Here is a 24789-nt window from a genome sequence, read left to right as displayed (position 1 = left end):
ATCCTTTGCCTAAACCTTTCTGTAAATAGCAGGATAACAAGTTGGCAGGAATCAGCTTTTCTTCTGATGGGTCTAATTTATTTCAACCTTAAACCAAAGTATCAGGCACCTCCCTTGAAGTAATGCTCAAAAGCAAGTTCTTTAACCTTGCAAATTTCTGCAGGGATAGTCTCCAATCAATTTAGAATCGTGCGCATCTGAAGAGTTCTTTGGGGTGGGGGGGTTAAAGCATTAGATCCAGCGCAGATTAAAGGTTAATGCCCAGGTGATTTTTTTTTCAAAGATCACAGCATAGCAGAAAGGTATTTATTTCATAACTGTTTTGTTGGCCAATGTCACTTTTGTGGAGAAGCTAGCATTTGGACCTGGCTTTTGTGCACCTTCCACAAAGAAAGCACTTTCTTTCCATAGAGAAATTACATCCATTTCAGGTGCAGGGAACTCCATCAGACAACAAAGATGTTTCCTGGCTTAAAGTATTACAATAAATCTGTCAATTTATAATAGTACAGTCTGAAAAAAATACAATCTGCTCCATTCAGAATGCCTCCATCAATTGAATAATGACACATATTAATTCCCCTGTTACATAGCACAAAAGAGAAAGGGACACCCCAAGTAAAAATCCCTTTCCAAACACCCTCTTAAACAAATCCTTGAGAACAGTGATGGGTTAGCGTTGGCTTCTAATGGCCCAGCTCAACAGGTAAAGTTACAAAGTTTAAAGGCTCTCCATTAAGAAACCCCTTTGTATCTACAGCTTGTTGGCTTGAGGAGTTAGATGACCTAAATTGTCATGGAAACACAGAGGCATGCACACGCTCAACTAGAAAGGAACCAATTATATCAACATCTTGAATTATATTAGAAATGAATATCTAATAAGTACAGTTCTGGAGAACACTCATAATACCTTATTTCCGTCTAGTACTAGCGTTCTGCACTATATATAGCTTTAAAAAGATCTTGAAGAGCACCTCTTAAGTACAGTTCAGTGCAATCATGAAGCTGAAAGTCACAATTACGTTTCTTTTGTCTGTCTAGGTATCAGTGACAGAAAAGAAATGTGTTCTGCTGTGAGAAATATGTTAAAAAACCACTTCCTTGCGCAAGCAGTGAGTTGAAGGTGTTAGCATGATGGCCTCCTTTATTATGTATGCCATAATGTAAAGGAGAATGGAGAAAGTCTCAGGGGGAAAAGTGACTAATAACTCTAAGAACCAAGTTTCTGAGTAAATAGGGGTTTGGTCTAATTCTGACAGGCACCAAAAAACAGGGATATATAACCATCAATTCTCAAGAAGCTTGACAGTTGTTCTAACCCCAAACTAAACCCATAGGAAGAAGCACATATAGAAGAAGTAACTGAATAATAAAATGAACGTTTTCTAACTTCTGTCTGCAACATCTTCAAATCTAGAAATAAACAAAAAATTCAGTTGGGTATTGTATAACTCTCTGATGTAGTTTACTTGTTTCTAGCTACGAAATGCATGCATATCTGTTGAATGATAGATTAAGTCTCTAACAGCTTTTGAATACCTGTGGAAACAGCTATTTATTCCTCTTCTGAAAGCAGGATGTGTATTTTTTTATCATTTCAGAAAGGGAAACATTTGCACTTTTTTTCTCTCTTGCCCTACAGTAGCTATTGGTAAGGATTGGCATTTGAATTTCCTATTTTCCATTATAATCCTCTATTCCATTGATGTATAACTCTTCTCTCATCTTTTCCTCTAGGCTAATAAGATGACAGCATGGACCTTTTTTTTTAACCTACCTTTTCAAAATGTCCCTTTGGCCCTTAACCAACATAATATATGTTCTGCGTCTCCTTAATACCAGATCTCATGTCAAGGGACCTGGACATGCCCCCTAGTATTTACATATATTATTCTTAATGTTCCTTTTTTCTTATGCATGATGTTGTTATTGGACTAATACAAGTAATCCTTAGCAGAGCAGTCTATGACCTTATCTGTTTATTTGCTGATGTCAGCTATGATATACCAAGCAAAAGTCTATTTGGTGCAGAATATCTGTGCTGTTGAGAAACAGTTCAGATAATGTATGCTTTTTTATTCTTCATTGAAGAGAGAATGTCTATGATCATAATCATACAAAAGAGACACAAGTTATATTCTATTAAAATGGAATTTCCTTGTGACAAGACAAATCACACCTTGTATTAAATCACAAATTGCCTCCTATTGGCCCTATAGACACAACACAGCTGGCTAAGAGATAAGAGAAAGTAAGGCAGAACTTCCTTGCTTTTGATTGCCCAAGTCAGATGAAAATTGTATTTGGAAAGTGTAGGTTTTGGTTTCTAATGTGGCATAATAAATCAGGTGGCATTTAAACAGGCAAAAGTAGGATTCTGCTGTTGCAGATGCCACCAGCTTATATGAGATTTTTTTTAAATGAATTCTCTGAGCTGGTGACTGAGCTGCTGTCAGCCTCCCTGCACATTTATTGCTGTTCTTAGACACATTAGAGTGCACGTGGCATCAGCAAGGATGGGCTGACTTCTGACCTCCTATAATTGATGGACTCAGAGCTTTACTCAAAGGCCAAAGCATGCTCGCACTGGGCTGAACAGATGTTTAACCTTGTCTTTGCCTTCACTTAAAAATATTTCTGACACTTCATTTATTCATAGAGGGTGTTTTAGACCAGTGGCACATCCAATTTGAAGCAGCAGCTTTTTCACACCTAAATCACAACTCAGCTCCTTGGAGGCTTTAGGACCCTATGGATTTGTATGGTGCTGAGTAGGCCTCTGCAAAACGACCAATATTTGCTTCAGATTTGAATTTGGCCAATTTGGGGGACAGTGATTCGATTCGGTAATTCAAATCACTGTCCCGAAACTATTCAGCTGAATATGATTCAGAGATTTGGTCACTGCCAAACTGGCTGAATCTCCAAATCAAACAGGCCCCATCCCCCGCCTGTCCTGCCCAGCCCCAGCCTCCCAGCTCTTTAAAAAAAAAAAAAAAAATAAGAGCCCTGCACTCATCAGATGCCTCAAGGCGGTGGGGGGACGATCTCCACTGGCTCCCACTGCCCCACACTGCATGGGAGAGTTCTGCCACAAGCCCCCAGAGGCCCCGATAGCCACTGCAGCAGCTGGGGAGTGGGGGCTTTTTTTTTTTTCCCCCCAAAGAACTGGGAGCCGGGGCGGGGGGGACAGCAATGGGGCAGGGCTGGGAGAACAGGCAGGGGTCGGGGGGCACTCAGGGAGGCTGGGGGAGCAGACAAGGGATGGGGCCTGGCAGGAGTCCCTTCATAGTCCCGTCCCCCCTCCTCCAGCCCCCCCACCCCCTCCTTACCAGCTCAGAGGTGCAGGTCCAGCTCCCTGCGGTAGCAAGCAGGGAATGCCCAAATCTCTGAAGCTCTCTGAATCTTTTCCAAATCAATTCGGAGAGCTTCTAATCAATTTGGACCTTTTTATCAACCCCTGATTTGATTCCAATTTGGAGATTTGGCCACCAGATTGGGCCGAATCTCCTCTGAATTGAATCAATACCCAAACCTTCACACAGCCCTAGTCCTGAGTAATATCTGACATGACTTGTGGCTGAGATATGGCTTGTTGACAAGTATCACCTGTTAGGGCTCATCTTAATTTGATCAATAGGATATAGAGAGATAAATATCTCATTGGCATCCCCAACCCCCTTGCTTTGAGACCTGTGGGTTAGAACAGTGTTGTCTATAGTGGGATTTAACTGGGTCTTTGATCCTGTGGGTTACATTTTTGATATTGAATATGCCAGTCTTTCAAACAAGCGGGTTGGCTGCAGGGCAGTTATTCACAGGCACTAGCCACACCTTGGTTATCCAGGGAAGGATACCATGAGTCCTGTGCTTGGGTCAGCTCCCCACCAGAGAATGGCTTTTGCTGCAGATTTTTTAAAATATGTATTTTAATTGTTTTGTTTTCAGGTGGTGTGCCCAGCATCTGAAATTGCCTTGGGTACAGTTTGCACATTAAAAGCTTGCCACATGATTATTTTTTATTGCTCGTGTTATTAACATTTTTTATGAAAATCTCCTCCGTGTCTGTTCAATATTATCTTTAATGGGGTTTGTACATACAATATAATGATGCTAATGGGCATAGGCGCCAACTTTATTTTTGATCGGTGGGTGCTTTTTTGTGTGTGTGTTCCTGTGCCAAGCCCCAGGCATGCCCACAAAAGGCAGCACATTACTTTAGCCTGGCTCGCCCGATGTGGCTTGTGGGTGCTGAGCACATGCTAATTTTTTTCAGTGGGTGCTTGAGCCCCAGAGCACCCATGGAGTTGGTGCCTATTTTAATGGTACCAACTGGCAAAAATATAACCCAAGAAACTGAGGATTAATTTAGTCCTTTCCTACTCCAGAAGACTTATTGCAGCTGACTAATCTTGAAGAGCATTATGTTGTTTTAATCAGTGATGCCCTTGAGCTGTCCTATCTATTTCACATTTTCGTTTTCTGAAGAGTTGGTCTTCCCAAGGTGCAATTTTGTCTTTGAGAAATACTGACTTATAGCTCTGTAGGAATACACTGGCATTCGTAGTTAAACCTAATTCCCTCAGCAGAAAACAAGGGAAGGATTTTTATCATTTACACTGGATATATTCCAGGAGTTCTCTCTTCAGTTTAGTTATTATCTTTCCCCACTGTGCGAAATATTCAATTAAACCTTCTCTCAAATTGGCCATAACTTTCAATGAAAATTAAAGAAGTTCAATTTAGCTAACAATATCAATCACTGAATCTAATGATCAGAGAGAATAAGGATCACTTTCACCTGTTCATTTGAATTAAAATGTTTAACCTCACTTCAGTTTAGATTCCCTTCAAGTTTTATTCTAATAAGTGTAAAGAAAGGCAACAACCATTTAGCATCATACAGAATACTTTCTTGTTGGTGTTTAAATTTTGAGAGCTGGGATCATGCCAAAAATACAGTGTGTATCCAAAAATTATTATACTTAATTTTGTAGGTTTTCTAATATTTGTTTTCAAAAAGTCTATTAGATATTATTTTTCCTGAATTCTTTACTATAACTTGAAAGTCAGGTAAACTTGAAATGAAAGAGAAAAGAAATATAAATGTCTCTCTTTCTTTCTCTCTTTGTGTTTTTCTCTTTCTCACACATGCTCACACACATACACTCTCTTATTATTGTATACATTACATATGTAATTCTGTACAATATGAAAGAGTATGCTTTCCTGCATACCATACATGAATTCGTATATGATCAAGCATGAAGTCACAATGTAAAATATAAACTATGCATGTAACATTTAATTTAAATACCTAATATAAACTACAAACTGTACCTGCAGAATGTGTGTACATACCCATTTCCATTGCTACACCCAGTGGTTACTCTTATGAAATGGGTACTTGAAATAATAAGTGTAAAATCTAGCACTAGTAAATGGGCATACTTGCAAATGTAGTGGATACAAATAAGGAGGAGATAATAAATTTCATCCAAAGTAAGCATAGAAAGAGATCCAAAATATACAGACAGGTTTGTGCCTACCACATTTTGTGCCACTGAGTCATTGATGGAAACCATATAGAGGGAGCATGGTGCAACACTGACCTAAATGCTTAGTAAAGGATGGGGTTAGTCATGGCCATATAATCCTAATCTTAATGTAGTTGTTTTCTCTTACAGACTTGTGAATAGGCTATAAGGCATGACTTAATCCAGAACCCATGATAATATTAAACCAGTGTCCGTTCTTTCAGCTTGTTACCAGCACCTTAGCTGGTTTCTACTGGGGGTATGGCCTAGTTGTCCAAGTGAAAGATCAAATTTATATTCCCTTAAATGTGATTTTTTTCCATCAGCAAGACTGACTTCTGCATTTGGAAAGCTGCTCTCAGGTATTTCTGTTGCTGGTAGCAGCCCCACACCATATCTCTTTATGCAGAATCTGAATCTATGCTGGAGATCATATCAGAGTCTTTCTGCACTTATCATACCAGTATGTTTTTAAAAATTATGTGGTATTAGTTTGGGTTCCTTCCTTAGCAAATGACAATGAAACTATAGTAAAGCACTTGAGGGTGGGTTAAAGATAGACTGGGTAAGATTCTCTGAGTGCTGCAAGAAAAGGAAACAATGAGTGGTAAGATGGGTCACTCATAAATAGAAGACCTGAAGTATATTGGGGATGACGATAGCTTAAGTACAACACACACAGAAGAGATTACAATACTGAAAAACATTAAAAGCTTTTTCTATGTAAGATTAAGTTACATCTCCAAGATTGTGTGAATAATGTTAGGCTAGAAGTTCACTAGAGTGTTACATTAAGTTGCAGTAAATCCATAAAAGAATGAAATGAAATGTTCATAGTGCAAGAAAATACAGTCTAAAAATGTGTGGTTTAAAAGTCTACTTTTTTTCAGTGCAGCTGGAGTGGCGTTCTGACACCAGATAATCTGATGGGAGGTTCAAACTATTATAACAGTGTGTTAAGACTGAAGAGGCTTATCTGTGAAACATTTACGTGAGCTGTGCTTTCTTCCTGACAAAATAACTAGACTGCAGCACGGTGGCTAAGTGCAGACATTTGGGGGTTAGGGGAGGTTAGATCAGGTTCAACATGGCCACCTGATCTAAAGTAAGTTGGGATGGGAGGACAAATGAAGGCGGGGGAATGGAGGGTCAAGTAGGCTTGGAGATCAGTCAGGACTCCGTGGGGAGATGGGGGCCAGGTAGTGTCTGTAGGAGAAGGGGAGTGGGCAGCATCCACAGGGAAATGAGGGGAGGGGCAAGTGGGATCTGCAAGAAGTTGCTGGGGTCTGGCGGGATAAGGGGGATTTGTGGGGTCCATGTGGGGGGGGGTTGGAGGAGACATGGAGCTACTTTTAGCCCCCTGATTCCCCCCCACACACACACCCCTACACACCCTTCGCTCCCACACTTCCCCCCACTGATACTTACTTGCTCAGCTCTGGCAGCAGCAGTGGCAGACGTTGACAAAACCGGTGGCACACGGAGCAGTGTTCAGGATAGGGGGCTGGGGGCGGGGCTGAGGGACCAGGGAGCTAAAACTAACTTAAAGCCAGGTTGAGGAGGAAGGGGGCGGTGAAAAGCAAAGCCTCAGGGCTGGGACCGGTGGCTGCGCTTTCCCACCCTGGGGCTGCCCAGGTAACTGTACAGAAATTCTGTGCCCCGATCTAGCCAACCTAGAGCAAGTAAGTCTGATACTACATTGATTCAGGTCTATCTTAGACCTGGTTCCTCAGTTTTTAGTCTGGTCCGTGTGCTTGGAACTTCTGTGCTCTTATGGGTTTCAGACTGATTTCTGACCAGTGATCACTAAGGACGTTTATACACGTGCTCTGGGAGCATGCTCTGAGAGCCACTCTAATTAAAGCACCTGGCATGTCTCATGTATCAGTGTCTCTGCACTGAAAAATGGTGGTGGGGCTGCTTTAACTAAAGCTCATTCAGTGAGCTCTGAGGTCTGCTGGAGCCTGGTAATTATGCTGCAGCAGACTCCATTAATTGAGTCTGCTCCGATGCACTGTAATTACATGGCGTAAGAGCAGCCTCGCTCATCATGTACTGGCGTCCTAAGAGCGGGTCTGAGTGTAAGGTCTGTACCCAAGGCAAACTAAGTTAGATCAGGTGGCCATTTTGAACCCAATCTAACCTCCCCTCCCCACACCCCCATTAGTGTTTGCACTTAGCCTGTGTGCCTATAAAACTCCACTCAGTAGGGGGCTCAAATTTACTGTTTTTGGAACTGGGACCAGAGGTGGTGTGACAAGAGTTTAATGTCTTTTTTTCCAAAGCTTGGATTTAGAATTGTTCCCTTTTTTCCATTGCAAAGGCCCTTTTCCCATGCCTTTTGGTAATTAATTCAAATAAGCATGGATGCTTGAAGCTGATTTGTCCAGCTGTTCAACTGGAGCTTATTTCTAGAACATCTCAACTTCCACAAGCTCCCACCTTCCACATGTAGCTCTGACAAACTACTTTGGGGGAAAAATAAAGCTAGGAAGTTCAAGACAAGCCTCCATTCTTTAGTTAAAAACATCTTCTTTGGTTACACTTATGCCTACGCATTCACACACGTGCTCACTTACACACATGCACACACCTGTCTTTAATTACCAAAGATGTTTCCATATTTTAATTGTTTTGGAGTGGGTTTTTTGCCTAATGGTGTGTTTTTGACAGTTTATGAATAGACAGCCTCTATACATCCACAGAACAAAATAAAAATGCACTGTAGCCTTAGGTATGGCTTTCCAAAATACCCGACTTTGTCATGAAGGGTCAAAAGGCAAATTTTGTATACTTGCTGAGTGCCAGGCCCTGATTCTTTACTACATCTGAGATGTTCGGACAGGGAGAGTTCGGTGGTTGCAAGGGGCTTTTGCTGCTCCCTGATCTGCAGCTATAGTTTTTCCTACAGTTTTCTCTGTAACACAAATGGAAGTATAACACTAAAAGAACCACACTCCTTTCAAAGGAGCCAAAACCTTGATCTCCACTTCTGTCTTTTTTGGCTGGGAGGGAAAAAAATCTGCTTTTAGATGGTGAATTGTTGTTGGAAGCTGACTTTACAAGAGTGTGGTGTTCATTTTGGGTTAGTCTGTCTTAGGCTTGAGCAGTAGATAAAATTCACAAAGAATCTGTTAATATGAGACTACATGAAGGGAAAGGGGAGCATCTCCATTCTGCTTTCACAAAAAAAATAAAAGACGTGGCAAGACTAACAGATCATGCTGTGGTTGCTGGAAAGCAGAGGATCAAAGTGAGCATAAATGGATAACGTGATAGTAGATTTTTGTATAGCCAGACAGGCAACAGCTCCATTTTAGTCCATGTTATGGGAGTAAGATTCTAAGAGAAGATATTAATCATTTAAAATCATTATGTAAAGATATGTTCCTTCTTAAAACATATACAGTACCTAGCACAATAGGGGTCTGTTCCCTTAATGTGGTCTCTGGACATTACTGCAATATGAACAAATAGTAATCAATGATTTTACAAGAAGCTTGTGTTAAATGCCTACTTAAATAATTAGCATCTTCTAACAAAAGTGACTTCCCACCACATGAACTGTTGTGATAAAGTAACATGAGGTTTACTCATGGTCTGTTAATATGACGCATGCACATACACGCGCGCACACACTTATATAATGCATATATCAAATGGATATTTTATACCCAGCATTATCATAATTCAGAAAGTAACGCGGTGCTTATGGTGCAGATGCTTGCAGATTTCCACCTGCATGGACCTCAGCAGCAATTTTATTCTGTATATTTATTGCTGAGCATTCAGAGTTATTTGGGGCAGATCCTCATCTGTTATAAATCAATGTAGCTGAACTGCTGTCACACACCATCTTAGAATCCAGTCCACAATGGTTTCAATAATGCATTAGACTGTGGCAACAACACTCTCCGGGCTGTGGACTAAATGCTTTGGACTTTCTTATCTTGGCTATGCACAGGCACCAATTAGCAAAAACAGAAAGAGAGAGAAGAGCCACTCAGAAATAATTTTAACTCTGCATTGTTATATTTTTTCCACTTCCTTTTGTTCTACGTTTATGCTGACAGCTGCTCCTGGAATTTCTCATTTTCCTTAACTAATGCAATTTTCTTTTCTTGAAAGCTAAGTAGTAGCTTTAGCTGGGTCTCTTTTCTTTGTTGACTAATAGAAAAGGTGGGAGTTTTTAGATGTGCAAAAGCCAAATGTTAAAAGGTGTCAATTGTATACATTTTAATATATGGAAAACAACTTGATCTGATGATCTCTCATCAGCTTCCACTTGATGTGATTTTGTTCTGGACACCTGTATATTTGCTACTAGTTAATTAACTGCATCAGTTCTTTCACCTAATTGAGGCCATTTTTGCCTTTGAATTCTGTACCTTGTGTGTGCAACTAATCTGCTACCTACGCAGTACATTGCTTACAAAGGCTGTAAATTTACTTCTTAAAAATCAAATGTGCCTAAATATTTGACAGAGCTGAATGGTCAAACTTCTAAAACCTCAGCTCATCAAAGCCAGTACACAGCAGCACCTGTAGTCAGGTCAGGGTAAGCAGAATATTACACTTGTTCAGGGCTAGAGTTACAGAAAAGGATGGCAGGAGAATCTGTAGAGCAATTCCAACACTATTCCTCTCTAGCAAGACTTGGTAACATTCATACAGAACGAGAAACTTTGACGCTATGGGAACCCTGCATTCACCTATCCTATCTCATGCAGCAGAATCCTTCTGGTCCCTCTGCCATGGATTTAGTTGCAAGGTGGAAGCACTGGCCTTCCTTATGAATTCACTTTCAAAAGGCTTAACACTTTCATATTGACAGCAGCCATCATGGGCATATAGGCTCTGCAAAAAACATGACAGTAAGAAATCAGATGAGCTATTTACCTTCGCCTTTATATTTGTTTGCATGTTTGAGCTCCAAGCTTCAATGCAAGGCCTACTTTTTAACATGAGATGTATTTTCTTGAGAGGTAGAGCAATAACATGATCTTTCGCCTGATGTGATGGAATGCAAACTGACAGACAGACACCTGAAATAATGTGAAAAGACAACGCAGTGTGATTCGCGTACCTCGATGCGGTGTGAAGCAGATAGGTGCGGCAGTACAGAAGGTGGCTGTCTGAGTCAGCCAGGCGCTCTGGCTGGTAAAATTGCTTTGGGATCACTTAGGATGCCGATTTCGATGCAATTGATCAGATGTTTCTAGCTTCCTGTCACTGGAGAATCTGAGCACCAGGGCAACCGATCTATTGAAATGTTAATATCCATTTCTATTTCTGACGATTTGGAAAATTTAGTTGAAGTTTAATTTTTGTCTCAGTGTGTATAGCTTGTACCTATAATCTTCCTGGGCTGGCTCGTAACACCATTAGTGGTCCTGAAAGAGCCAATGTAACTCTTCACGACTAAAATGCAAATGGGTATGGCAGCAAATGAGGATATCACAATCGAGTCCCGTTTTTATTATTATTATTATTACTATCCTTATCTTTTTCTGCCAGAACTCCAAGTTGCACACAGGTATAATTTAAAGCTACAGATTATGTGAAATGTGGTTGAAGAATATGAGTCCCAGTCGGCTATAATTAACATACAATTAAAAATAAAGATAAAAATAACAGATAGGGTTATAGGCTTAAAGCATCACCTTTTTGTATTTTTGCCTCTGGGAGGAAGTATCAGTAGCTCCATCATAATCTTCCTACAGAGTTTCTCTCCTTGAAGGAAAGAACCATGGTTCTGTCCCCCCATCCCTTCCTAGTACTCTGCATGAGTCATTGGCAAACCACAGGGCTTTGACACACGTCCCGATGCCTGACTATGACCACCCCTGAGATGCATCTTCTGATGCTGATCGCTTCAAAAAATACCATTCCCACATTCATTTCTAGCCTTGCCATTACCCATAACTGAGATTCCCTTTTTATTTTATCCTCTTTTGTTCTAACTTAAAAGATGTTGATTTCTCCCAAGAGGCCTCTGGAGAGACAATATTGAGCCAGAATGAGGTGGAGGAGGAAAGCTAGGATGTTGAGTTTTGTAACTTGATCCAGAACCTTACTGAAGCAATGGTTCTGCAGAAGATACCACACAGGCCTCTTGATCTTATTAAAGAGTAATGATGGTTCATGCAGATCCCCACTGGCCTTCCTGAGATTCTTCAAGAACAAAGATCTGCCCTGAAAATTAGAGTTGAATGCCAGGACCTACTCAGCACCTCAGCCGGAGGCTGATATGGCTTTGCAACATCTCCCAAACAACCAGTTTATGCTTTGTTAGTCATTAAAGCTAGGGACAGATTTTGTAGTTACAATGAAAAGTGTTACGGAAAACTGGTGATATCACAAGAAGGGCAAGGTAGATGTCGCTATGTTTCTGGAAGTGTAAGCCTGAGTCTTGCTCTGGACTCCTGCTGGAAGTTGGCCCCATCAACCCAGCTGTAAATGGGAACTAGATCATTCAGGCTGTGGAGTTCAAGCGGGTGGTGAACATGATGCCAGCTCTATCGCTCCTTTCTGGATTAGTGAAAGAACCTGGCATGCCTTCACCATCCCTTTAGACCACACGAGATATTTATATACGCACCACGATAATTTAAGAAACTCACACATCATCTTGGTCAGTGGCATAATATGGAGAGGACTCACATTTTTAAAGAAGACCAGTTAAGTATTCTAATATTGATAGGTAAGAGTTTGTCTTGATTAGTAGCTTTAAGTGATTGGCCTGATTATTTGTCTTGAAAACATCTATGAGGAACACAAATATTTGGCCCTATGGAGATTCTTGACCGTAGTGTCTAATGTAACTCTAGCAAACATTACAAATAACTGCGAATAACAATGAACCCAATACTGTGCTGGCAGATTTTGATTCACTGAGTTATGAAACGAGGACACTCAAACGGTTCAGATAACCATGTAACTTCTGTGCTTTTCCAAAAACTTCCCAAGCTTCGGTGTGAAAATTGACCTGATGAGAAGAGTTTTGTGCGTTATTTTTGTGCTTTCTAGTTGCACTTAGGTAAGAAATACCACCCACTTTTGTCTCCTTCACACCATTTAAATTCTGCTGCTGCTTCTACTGCTAACTTTAGTTTTATAAGCGTAAGAGCCTGAACATAGAACTGTTGAAATGTTAACTTGAACTTTTTAGACTCTTCCATAAGTTATCATTAATGTTTGCCTGAAGGTTTGAGTTGTTTTTTTTTTTTCTATTTATATGAGCCAGCTTCATCTCCACCTGTAAGCAACACTTACCATTAGCTCCATGCATAATTAAGGTAGAAAAGAAAAATGGGAAAGGGCAAATGGTTGTGGGAGGGGTCATCAAAAGATAAAGTGAAAACAAAAGCGGAAAAGATAAAACAAGGTACAATACCAGCTAGATTCTCATTGACACTGCCCAACTCTCCATTACTTGAGAATGTTAAAGGGTGCAAATGCAGTACTTTTATGCCAGAAAGTTTTGTCAAAATAATATCACCATTCCAGATACATTTAGCACATTTTCAATTCATATCCCTGAACAAAAAAAAATCTCTGATGTTGCTCTGTGCCCATCTCTTACGAGCTCCACTTCATGTTTTCAGTAGCTAAAAATATAGGGTTTTGTCTTGCTGTAAAATCAATGTGAATGCAGGGGTCAACCAGTGTAGGTTCACTTCAGGGCCATTTAAATCAGATGTGGATTGTATGGGCTATACCATGCACCAGTACACAATGCTGCTATTGTTGCTATAATATAAAATTCTTAAATTGTAATAGTGATTTTATCGTAGGTGATTCCACAAATACAATGCTATAATGCCATATGGAGTGGCAACTGCGTGCTCGGGGGTATATAAATAAAAAATTAATGAAAGACGCTCTTCGTATAGAAGGAAGCATAGAGGCAAATGCCACCTTTGACATCGTGCTATACCAATAAACCCTGGTGGTACGAAAAGGATTTGGTGCATTGTGCGTGTTAACGGTGCCCAATTACCATTCTTTATTTTCTCTATTAATGCCAATGAACCTGCATCTTGCATTTGTTCTTTATTTACAGGGAACTTAAACTGTGCTTGTTTGCAGGCCAAAAAAAGAAGTACAATTCATTGTTTTTAACAGTGGTGTGGGATGAGGGCACTCGAATGCCTGCTCATAATCATTTGTAGGACCGGGCCCACGTTCAGTTTGAATCAGTTAGTTGATTTAGTGTGTGAGCTCTCTATATAAAAGATCCTCGACTGTAGGATAAATATTTGACTTATTCCCAAGGAAAAGAGTAGCTCTAGAGTAATTTCACGCTGCAGTGTGGGTGTCTGATATAACCTTACTTCAGCTTTCCTTTTTTTAAAAAACATATTTAAAATATTTTGATACTATCTAATATTTTACATATTTTTATTCTCTAATGCAGATGACAACATGCTGCACGGACCAATTTTCATTCAGGAACCAAATAATGTAATTTTTCCACTGGATTCTGAGGAAAGGAAAGTGAAGCTGAACTGTGAAGTGAAAGGAAATCCTAAGCCAACAATCAGGTTCGTTACACTTTTAAATTGTTCTTTCTGATGCCCTCTACACAACCCTGGTCCTCCCAGAGCGTGTTCCCCACACAAAGCACCACTGTCAAAAATTGGGGTGTGCGGTGTGTATTAAACATGAGAGAAACGGGTATGTTCAGTGAAGTGGAACCTCATTTATACCCTAGTAAAGGAACTTTGACCCATTATCTGACATATGCAGGATTTAAATCTTTATGGCAGAACCCTAGAGATTATTCTGGGACAAATCAAATTTATTTCTGTTTCCTTAGCAATACTATGTATTGTCAGAAGCAAAGATTTGTCATGTCTAAGTTATGCAGCAGATTTTTCAAAAGCCCAAGTTAACCAACACAGTTGTGTTGTGGGTAGGGAGACATGAACTGAGCCAGGAATTAAATCTAACCAGTTTGTCATTTTCCAGATAATTTATTGCCTACTTGCATTAGAAAGCATTGTGAAAGCATTGTGCTCTAGAGATTAAAGCAGGGCACAGGGCAGCGTGCTCTTTAATTAACTGGAGATCGTGTTTTTCAAACGTGCATTGGCGCAGGAGCAGCGTGCAAACAAGGCGGGTCTGATGTCAAGCAATCCCTTTCTGTGCACAGTCATGGTAACTGCACAGAATATCCTGTACCCGCAGACCTGAAAATCTGTCCCCTGAACTTTTCGTGCTTCACCATCTTCATCTTGTAAATTGTGATCCTGCTGTGCATCACACTCAGCTTTATGAAGTGCTTTGGAGAAAAGATGCTATGCAAATGCAAGTACACCATTAGAATGGTGCTGCCAGTACTGCTTTAATCCCTACTTGGCTACTTTAAACCATCTCCCCTTTCCTTCTCAGTTTTAGTCTCCAGTGTAAATGCCACCTTGAAATGGATTAAAGTTTGAAGACCTCCCCCTAGTGCAGTTGCTGTCTTTTAATACTTTCAAGTATGTAATGGAATAGACTAGGCTGATTTGCTCATGCAAATGTATTCAGAGTTTTTACCCTGTAGGTTGCAGCAGAGGGAACTGATGTGAGGATCTAGCTCCCTTATATGTTCCATCATAGACTGCTACAGATGACAGTTGTTTTAATTGGGGAGAGGCTTCCTTAGAAAAAATCTCAATGTCCCAGTTTGTCAAAACATCTGCTGAGAGTGAGTTTTCTTAAATTTAAAAACAAACAGCCAGCTAAGAGGGAAATGGGAAGGAAGCCACGGTGGAGTTGAAGTGCTTAAAGATTCTGTTTCTGGGACTTCCCCTAGCAAAATGATTAATTCCAATGAGCAACAACATCAATAACAACAGCCACAATAATGCAAACATTAATCATATCACTGACTGAAATGCATGTCAAGGATATTGTTCTTTAAGTAAAACGTTAGAACATTTCAATATTGGGCAGGAAACATGCATTTTCAGGCTGGGTTTACAAATAAGAAATCAAGTTGTTTTCTGTATCTACTGCATGATGCTATTCCAAAACACAGAAATATTCATAAATGTGAGTAGAATTTAACTCCTGGCATTTTTGTGCGATAGGTGGAGGTTAAATGGAACCGATGTTGACATTGGTATGGATTACCGCTACAGTATAGTGGAAGGCAGCTTGTTGATCAATAACCCCAATAAAACCCAAGATACTGGAACATACCAGTGCATAGCAACAAACTCATTTGGAACAACCGTTAGCCGAGAAGCAAAACTTCAGTTTGCTTGTAAGTAGCAATTGCATCACATAGCAAATTCCTGTAGCATAATGCTGGAAAATATACAAGACTGATGCCTCCCTCTCTGGTTTGTTTTTTTTAACCACATTTGCTAATGTGTTACATGTTATTCTTTGCTGAGCTATTCACACAGCTTGGAAAATATCTTGATTAGAGGATAAATCCTTGAGTCAGAAGCAAAATTTAAAAAGCTATGGTTTGCTACTATTTAATTGTATGGCTGTGCAGCAGGTGTAGTGCAATGTGTTTATTTGCCTCTCTAGCTATTGAGAGAAAGGGGGAAGTGAGACTATGTCTCAGTTAGAAACGTGTCATCAGGAAAAATTGTAACAACTGAAAAGTAGAAATGTTCAAATATGATTTTTTTCCCCTAGTGGGAAACAAAGATTATAAAGCTTTAAAAATGTCCAAAGAGACATGCCCTTCAGCAGGAGCAAATCCATAATGGCAGTTTTTATCACTCCTGTGATATGAGATCCAAGGGGAGGTGGAAGTCTGACATGGTTTTTAAGGTATGGTACCCTGCGTGTGTGTGTCAGAGACATACGGTACACAATATTCAAATGAATATATTAGAATTTGTACCATTTGAAAGCTTCTTTATATATGTTGTATGTGTATCAGGTACAGTGGTATACTTGATGACATTTAAGACCAGCAAAGGCTTGGATATTTTATTTAAAGGCTGCTTTATCATATTTTTTTAGAAGCTATTCAGTAGGCCTGTGCAAATAGAGAAGTATTCAGTTCAGATTCGGAGTCGGCTGATTCACAGGACAGAGATTCGATTCAGAAATTCGGATCAGTGTCCTGAATCCATTCAGTCAAATCAGCTTTGGAAGTTTTGGTGATAATTCAGAGAGATTCGGATCAGCCGGGGAGAGGCAGGCACAGCTGGGCGGCTCCTCTGGCTGTGCCTACCTCTCCCCAGAGGCCCCTGATCACCACTGCCAGACCCAGTGAATGCCGGTCTTTTTTTCTTTTCTTTTTTTATTTTTAAGTGCCGGGAGGCTGGACTGGGTGGGGGATGGGGCCGGGCAGGGCAGGGCAGCCATGGGGACCTCTCCCACAGCTCTTCCAGCAGTGCCAGGCTCTGCCCCGGAGGGGGGAGCCGCAGGGCCTCTGCCCTGCTGCCACTTGCCCAGCTGGCACAAGGGGGAGGGGTGCGATGCAGGCACAGTTTGCTCCAAGCAGCAGGAGGGCATAGCCCCCTCTTCCAGCACTGACATGCCCACATCAACACTGGCAGCGGGGGCTCTGCCCTTCCACCACTTGCTAGCTGGCATGGGGGGCATGGGTTGTGGGCATTACGGCACTGGGAGCAGGTGCTATGCCCTGCTGCCACTTACCCCCTTCCGTCTGGGGTGAGCTGCGCCTGCCCTGGCTGGGCAAGCAGCATTAGGGCACAACCCCCTATCCCAGCACTGTCATACCTGCATTCCCTCCCCCCACCCCCCCGAGTAACGCGCCCTCAGCCCTGGGTGGGTAGCTTGTCCCAGCCGCAATCTCTCCCTCCCCATGCTCCTTCCCTGCCCCGTCCCCCAACCCCAACAGACTTACCAGCTGGAGGCAGCTGTGTCAGCTCCTGTTTAGTCTATGGCCGAATCTTTTCTAAATTGATTCGGATGCTTTGAATTGATTCAGAGCTTTCACTTGGTCTCCTGATTAGATTTGGATTTGGAGCTTCAGTCGCCAAATCAGGCCGAATCTCCTCCAAATCAAATCAGCTACTGAAGCTTCACACAGCCCTACTATTCAGCTCCTGTTACTCTCACCTTCATGAGTGGGAAGAGCTAAATAATTTTTTTGTGGGTTTGAATATGCGTTACTTGAAGTCAATGAAAATTCTGCCTTTGACTGTGGGGTGCAAGATGGGGTCCCTAAGGAAAAAGATAGTGGATAACAGAGTAGCTCATCATCTTTGGCCAGCTGACTGCATAAGAAAATGTGAACTTCACCTTCCTAAAGAAAGGTGCTGTGGGTATGTCTATCATTTACACCTGAAAGCTGAAAGGCCTTGTGCCTAGATCAGAGGTCAGAAAGTGTAAAGACTGGGTTGTAAGCAGTCTGGGCTACTGGTTAGGCCACTGGGGGAAGGCAAGAATCATGGGCCAGGTTACCAGATCCAAAGGAAAATGCAGGGGCAGAGTTCAAGTCACAGGTCAAATCAAAGTTCGGGAGTCAGAAACCAGTGCTAAGGTCAGACTGGGGGGGGTGGAGTCTGAGCTGAAGTCAGGGCACACCAGGAATCAGAGCTGGAGTTGTGGCTGAAGTCTAGGTATGCCAAGAGTCAGAGCCAAAAGTCAGGGGCCAAGTTACCAGATCCAAGGGGACTTTCCAAAATGCCAGAATCCAGGAACAGAGCTGAGCAAGGTCAGAGACAGAGGATCAGAGAGGCTTACCACAGCAGACGTTCAGAAGAATTGTTGGCTGGCCTGGAGCTTGCTGCCACAGGTCAAACTAAATGGGAAGCCTGCCCTCCTCAGCAGGAGGCCCAAACAGTGGCCAGCTGGATCATTCGCTCGGGTAAGGCTGCCACTGAGAGCCCTGGACAGATGTTACCAACTAGGCAATTATCCCAGGCTAGGCTGTTTGTTTGGGCCCCTGATGGCAAGCTCTACGAATGGTGGCCTGTCGCTTGCAACCTTCACACCCCCATACACCACTGATCAACTCTGCACCACCCCTGACCTGTGCCAAGGGCTGTTCTCTCACTCTCATGCCTCCCTATCGCAGCCTTTGCTTACCTCTGCCACTGAATCAGTTTCCATTGTCAACAGTGATGGGGAGCAACAAATTTGGTAGCAAGGGTAAGTGGAGCCTGCAGTATCAGGACAAGAGAGCAGTCCTCAATACTGAGCAGGAAAGACTGGGGAAGCTGCCTTCTGGACACCAGAAAGAGGACTGGCAGCACAGCATAGAGAAATACATGGTGCAGGGCAACAAAGGTGCCTTTGATTCTGGGACCTCCCCACCACGTGCCACCATAGGCCAGGTCCTCTTTGCAGACTAGATCTGCCCAGCGGCCCATAGGGTGCCAATCCCTGCCTAGAAAGTTATAGGCTGTAACCCAAGAGAACGGCAGTAGGTCTTTCATAACATCATTACATTTCCTTTGTGTGTATGTATGCTGGGGGGGGTTGTCAGGTTTAAATAGCAAATCTCTTAAACATAAAGTTGCATGTTAAAGCTGAACTGGAACTTTAATGTAGGGGTCTATAATGTAATGGACTAACTAATGCGAAGAATTAAGGTGCTTCAACTCCAAAGATAAAAGGGATAAGATGCCAAATGTATGTTGGGTTCACTGCATACGAAAAGTGGTTTGTAATGAGAAATTTAACTGAGCAAAAGCAAACTATTCCCAGTGTAGTTTACAATATATTATCAGTTTGCTTATGACCCGCTTGTGTTTTTCAATGACGGACAATGCGCTTTCACTGTAGATGGGTAATGAACAGTTTCCTTGAGACCAATCTAATAACTCCAGTTTTCAGTATGTCAAGGTGATTGCTTCATAAATATTGTTTTGATCCTGCTTCTCTGGGAACCTTGCATTTCAGAGCAGCTCCAATCTTACAAATCGCGGACTTGCACTATCTATCAGGCTAAGCTTTTGAAGCATAATCATTCATAGCTAAGCACCTCAAAACTGCTGGTGCTATAATCCAGTTTATGAAAGTCAGCCAGAATGGGGCTTGATCCTAGCTTCTGGCTACCTAGAGGGTAAGATCAACTCGAAGCTGTTTAAAAGTTTTTTGATATAAAACTAGGTTTGTTCAATGTGCTTGGATAAACTCTGGAGCTTATTGCATGTCTGCACTTGTGCCCTGGATTGCAGCATGTTGAGATGGGGTGGAGCAGCCCTGGCAGAGGGTCTGGGGGTCACCTTGCAAACCTAGGGCTGCTCCCCCCTGCTTATTGTGTTGCGGAGGGACTGGCCGGCGCACAAAGATGCTCCAGTGAAGGGCTAGCTGGCAGGCAGCCCCTGCATTGAAGTAGCCTCATGCCCCAGGCAGCTGAAGAAGCATCTGCATGTGCAGCGCTGCAGAGTTTTTTACAAGTACTTTCCTGCTGCAGAGTAAATTACTTCACTTCAGCCTAATAGGGGTGCACGTGTAGACTGTGCAGCTAATTAGTCTACTCCACAGTCAACATCGCATGTAGATGTGCCCACTATTTAATGGGAGCAGATTGCACAGCTGCGCTCATTAAGCTGTTATGCATTGACAAACTAATAGTACCTGATCGCATATACGAGTCGCTGTTAAAAAAAATAACGAACAAACTTCAAACTATGAACTCTGTTTTCAAACACACAACCTTAAAATGTTTATTACATTTATAATTGATGTATCTATCTTAATGAATGATAAATAAGACCAAGGGTTAGAATTTGGATAGATGACTGCATATAAGATTGGCTTGAATGATTCTTAATTAAGAAGATTGTTTTTAATAAGCAAAGTTTGTTTCTTAGCAGTTGAGATGGTGATAAATGAGTGTTTGGATAAATAAATTCTTCAAATTTAGATCAATTAAAATGTAATATTTGGGCATGGGGGGAGCAAGCAGTTGTCAGGTCAGGCTACATTCTTCTGGAAAACGGTGGATCAGAGCTGTTTTTAATCAGAGGGATTGGAAGCAGGACTAGCAAATTCTGAATGGCCAATGCGGTTAAGTTTATTACACAAGCTTTCCTCTAAGAACCAATAAGAGTGGGCACCTGTGTTAATAATGCATGTTTTCAACCTTGGGATTCCAAGAAATGTGGGTGTAATTATGCTATTCAATATACTGAATCAAGCAGAAGAGGCACTTGTTGCAGAAACTAGGAGCCCATGGTAATTCAAAACAAACGACCACTTATCCCTAGGTTTCTTGTCCTGACATTATCATTTTTGAATTGCCCCCTGTAGATTTTCTGTGGACTAATCTGAAACTCTTTCCTAGTGAGAAACCATTCTAGCAGTTTGAAGAGTCTTAGCTAAATCCATTTGCCCTCAATCCCTCTCCCTGGGCTTTTTTCTTTTTGCCAGGGTCATTTACCCTGAATTTAACCCCTTTGTCTGGCACTCAGAAACTTAGAAACTTGTTATTATTGCACTTGCAATCCCTGACCTACTTGCAGCTCCAGCAATTCAGCTGCGGTCACAATTCAACTGTGGTCTCTCAAGCATTGTTACCATTACATATTATGACTTCTTTAGCTGTGGAAGGCCATTTTGTTATTGAGTCCAAGACTCACTTGTTTTACCAATCAGCACCTTTCCCTGGTTTTTCCCTTTAATCTCAGCAGCCCATAATTCTTCTGGCTGATCTCTGTTTTGTATATCTTTTTGTGTCTCTTTTTTGCATCTAAGCTATTGCCATCCTTTTGAGACCAACGCCTGCTTCTTTTTTTGCTCAAGGGTTAAATTCTGAAGGCAGGGACATCATTAAAATATGTTCATTCTTTTTTTTTCAAGGGCTAAATTATTTTTCTCTAGCTTTTTTCACTGCAGATTAAACTCTGAAGTAGCTATTCAACTTCCTGTGGAGGTCAGAGAGGGTCAGCAATTTATCCCTGAAATATGTATTTAGGTTACAAACTAATTATGATGAAAGCGCTAATATATGCCCCCAAATACTTGCTTTGTTATACATCATTAACATTTCAAATTTGTTCCTTTTTTCTTGACATGCTGGTTGTCTCTGAAATTGAACACATTTTCAAAAAGTAAGGAATCTGCTGCGCCGCGGTAATGGAATATGGATTAATGATACTTTAAACCCTGTGCTTGTAGCAATACAGATTCACAGCGAAAAAAAGGCCTTAAACTCTTAATACAAGGCCCAATAATAGCTTTTCAAAATGATGTACGAAAACACAGTTGAACTAAATTAAATTGTGTGTTTTCTCTTTGGAGGAGGAGGGCAAGCTTGATCATTTTATTTGCTCTACAGTAGCTTATGTTCAGAAATAAAAGGTATGAAATCAATAGGGAGATATGCCTGGGTAACAAGTGCAGCCCACATGCTGAAATATTACATTTATTCACCCATTCAGAGATATCATTCAAACTTCTGGCTCTCACTCTGATCCTGCGTCCATGGAAGTCAATGATAACATTTCTATTAAGTCTAGTGGCACAGGGTCAGATCCTGCCTGTATCCGAAAGCAGCCAAACCTGCAAAATGTTAAGCATGCTCATCTCAGACTGTCTTCAGTGCAGCTTGAAGGTACTTAGTATTTCACTGGATCGTGTCAAATTATCTTAATCCTACAATGGGATTTTGATCCTATTGAGTGTGATTACCTCCTACTGAAGTCATCAGAACTGAGTCATCCTTCAGAGCTGCTTTCACTGGGAACTGGAGCAAACCCATAAAGAACTGAGGCCTGTTTTAGGAGTGATCTGTTTAAGTTATAAACAGGGATGGGAAACTCTGTCCAGACTATTCGTAGTTTTTTGGGATCAGCCGGTGGGGGATGGGATACATGGGTTCCCAAAACTGGAACCTGCAGGAGGGCTGAGCAGTGTGGGATGTGCACCTGAATCTTCATTTAAACAAAGACTCCATTGAGGAACATGCTAGGTACAAGGATGTGCGGTTTGGTTGCAATATACAGGGTATTCTACCCACAGGATTCTCCCATCTAAAGCGTTGTCTGCTCCCATGCCCATCGCTCTACCCACCAAAGAGCTTCCACTCAGATAAACACTGCACATTGACTTTGGCATGGAGAAGGAATACAAAACCTTGTGCCATTACTGCAGGAGCAAAAGCAGTGCTTGGGCACAGGTAACATTGAATGCTAACAGCCTAATCTTGCACAACACGGGTGTGGTGGGTTGAGCATATTTGAGTGAAAGTTATATGTGATGAACAGAGCAGAGCGATGCTTTCTTATGCTGCTTTTTTGCCAAATGAGTCACATGCGGGCAAGAGTAGTTGGTAACAGAGAATTGTGTAACTAAGTTCCTTCGTTTGTGCTAAAGGCTGCACTGACACCCATGTCTTAGACATGCTTGTTCCTTAGCCACATGTCAGCTTTCAGCTACTTATTGAGAATAAGCAAGAGGATGAACATGGGCTTAAGATGTATTTCCCGTTGCCTTGGAGGAGGGGGAGGGGGATTTTGCAAGTGTTGAACTTTATTGCTGGTACCCTGTGGCCCCTGTGTACTAGCCCCACAGAACACAAACCCTTGTATTCTGCGTTTTGTATTTCATATTTCATAGATTTCATAGACATTTGGGCTAGAAGGGACTCTGGAGGATTATCAAGTCCAGCCCCCTGCCCCAGGTGCAGGAAGTCAGCAGGGGTCATAGGATAAACCAGGCCTCTGCAAGATCAAGGTCTCTGTGCATTTTAAGTTGAAGACTCAATTCCTTTGCATATGCAGTCCCATATTATCAAGAGCACAGGACACAAACAGACTGGGGAGGTCTGAGCCCTTACATGCTGTTTTCAGCATGAAATGAGGTACTTGACTTTGCACCCTTCTCTCAGGGGACACCATGGCTCCTGTGTACCGCAGACCAGAGCATAGGTCTGATGCTAATTAGGGAGACAGTTGCCAGAGGATGGTGGTATCTTCCTGCGCTCTCCACATTGGAGGAAAATGCTTGGTCGCATCTGCAAAGTACTATAAATGCAGAAGCAAAAAAAAAAAAAAAAAAAAAAGTGGGGGGATGCGTATTTCATAAGCAAGTGATATTGCTTCTGGGGAAGGATTCTTGTACAATGGCTTTATTATTATTATACCAAATGATTGACATGGGTTTAATCATTCTATGTGATGGATGCTGGTGCAGCAGAGTGACAGTTGTTCTTTCTAATATTATTGAGCTGGCATATTTTGTATGATTAAAAAAGAAAGAAAAGCCATGGCTCTGTTCTATATTTAAGCTGATCAGAGCTGGGCTCAGATGAGACAATAAATCTGCTGTGGGTTTTTGACCTACTGGGGTAGTTGGACTTTCCAGCAGCACATGCTGTTGTGCTGTTAAGTCCTGACCCCTTCTAGCGGAAACTATATTATATGGTGAGAAACCCTCCAGATAGAGCACACAACCCAGGTTTATTGTTTCAAATTTGCGCCAGGACGAGTGCCAACTATCACAGACCATAGCACACTTTGCCAATCTCTTTGGATTCAGACTTCACTAACCAAAGACTGATGATGAAACAATGGGCCAGACTTAGAGGCCTTTAGTCACACTTAGGTCATGGGAGAGAATGCACTACTTCTCAACAGGAGTACAAGGGATAGACTTGGACCCAAAGAAAAGAGGGTAGCTGAAAAGATCTTGTTCCTTTATTTTGATTATAAGCCTATAAGGCCTTTGGTTATAAGCAGTTATCCTGGTTCTCTCTGTTTAAAAATTGCAAAGTCTCTGATGAAAATTCGCAGATTTTCTGATTAAAAACCTCAAAATCTGTGTTTTTCCATGATTAAAATGAAATGCCGCTAGGTATCCATTGTACACAATGTTTTACTGATATAGTTACAGTTTTAAAGCAATTTGGAGGCCTACCAGTGCCTCGATCACTGTAGTAAAACAAATTCTAAATACCTATAAGTTTGGGCATTTGATCTTCGGTTTTTTATCGTGGAAAATCAGAGCTCCCCCTGCCCCCTTTGCTCCAGCTGCAGCTGTCTCCCCATGCCTTTGTGGCACTGAGCAGCCCTGATACGGTGCTGCCTTGCCCATGCCAGTGCCCCTCACTCTCTACCCGTAGGCCCCTGGCCCTGCTGGTGCCCCTCACTCGCCATCCACAGCCCCTTGCCCCTCCAGACTGTAAGGCCAGGGGCCCGGGTCCACAGTGCCCTGGCCCCTGCAGCAGTGCCTGAGCCCCATGGGAGGCAGCGGCTGCTGCACCAGAGCTGAGTGCGGAGCCCAGCTCCCTGCCCCTACAGGCAGCATGACCAGAGCGAAGCCTGTGGGGGTGGTGGGTGCGGGCTTCCCACTGCAGGCTCGGGTGGAGGGGGCT

At 42.0% G+C, this 24789-nt stretch overlaps 1 protein-coding gene across 6 annotated transcripts in view; it reads left to right on the top strand.

The window, feature by feature from the left end:
• CNTN4 (contactin 4) overlaps positions 1-24789 on the top strand; it is a 581748-nt gene that overhangs the window by 357609 nt on the left and 199350 nt on the right. For all 6 annotated transcript variants that reach the window (XM_090021956.1, XM_090021955.1, XM_090021954.1 and 3 more), the window contains exons 4-5: positions 13960-14086; positions 15620-15795. In XM_090021956.1, coding sequence (XP_089878082.1) covers positions 13960-14086; positions 15620-15795 — 303 coding nt within the window. The remainder of the gene's footprint in view (positions 1-13959; positions 14087-15619; positions 15796-24789) is intronic.

Source organism: Crocodylus siamensis, chromosome 11 (genome assembly GCF_052110815.1).
Source record: "Crocodylus siamensis isolate JL-2025a chromosome 11, ASM5211081v1, whole genome shotgun sequence".
Taxonomy (NCBI): Eukaryota; Metazoa; Chordata; order Crocodylia; family Crocodylidae; genus Crocodylus; species Crocodylus siamensis.
The sequence above is the reverse complement of the archived record's forward strand: the minus strand, read 5'-3'. Positions and strand labels throughout refer to the sequence as shown.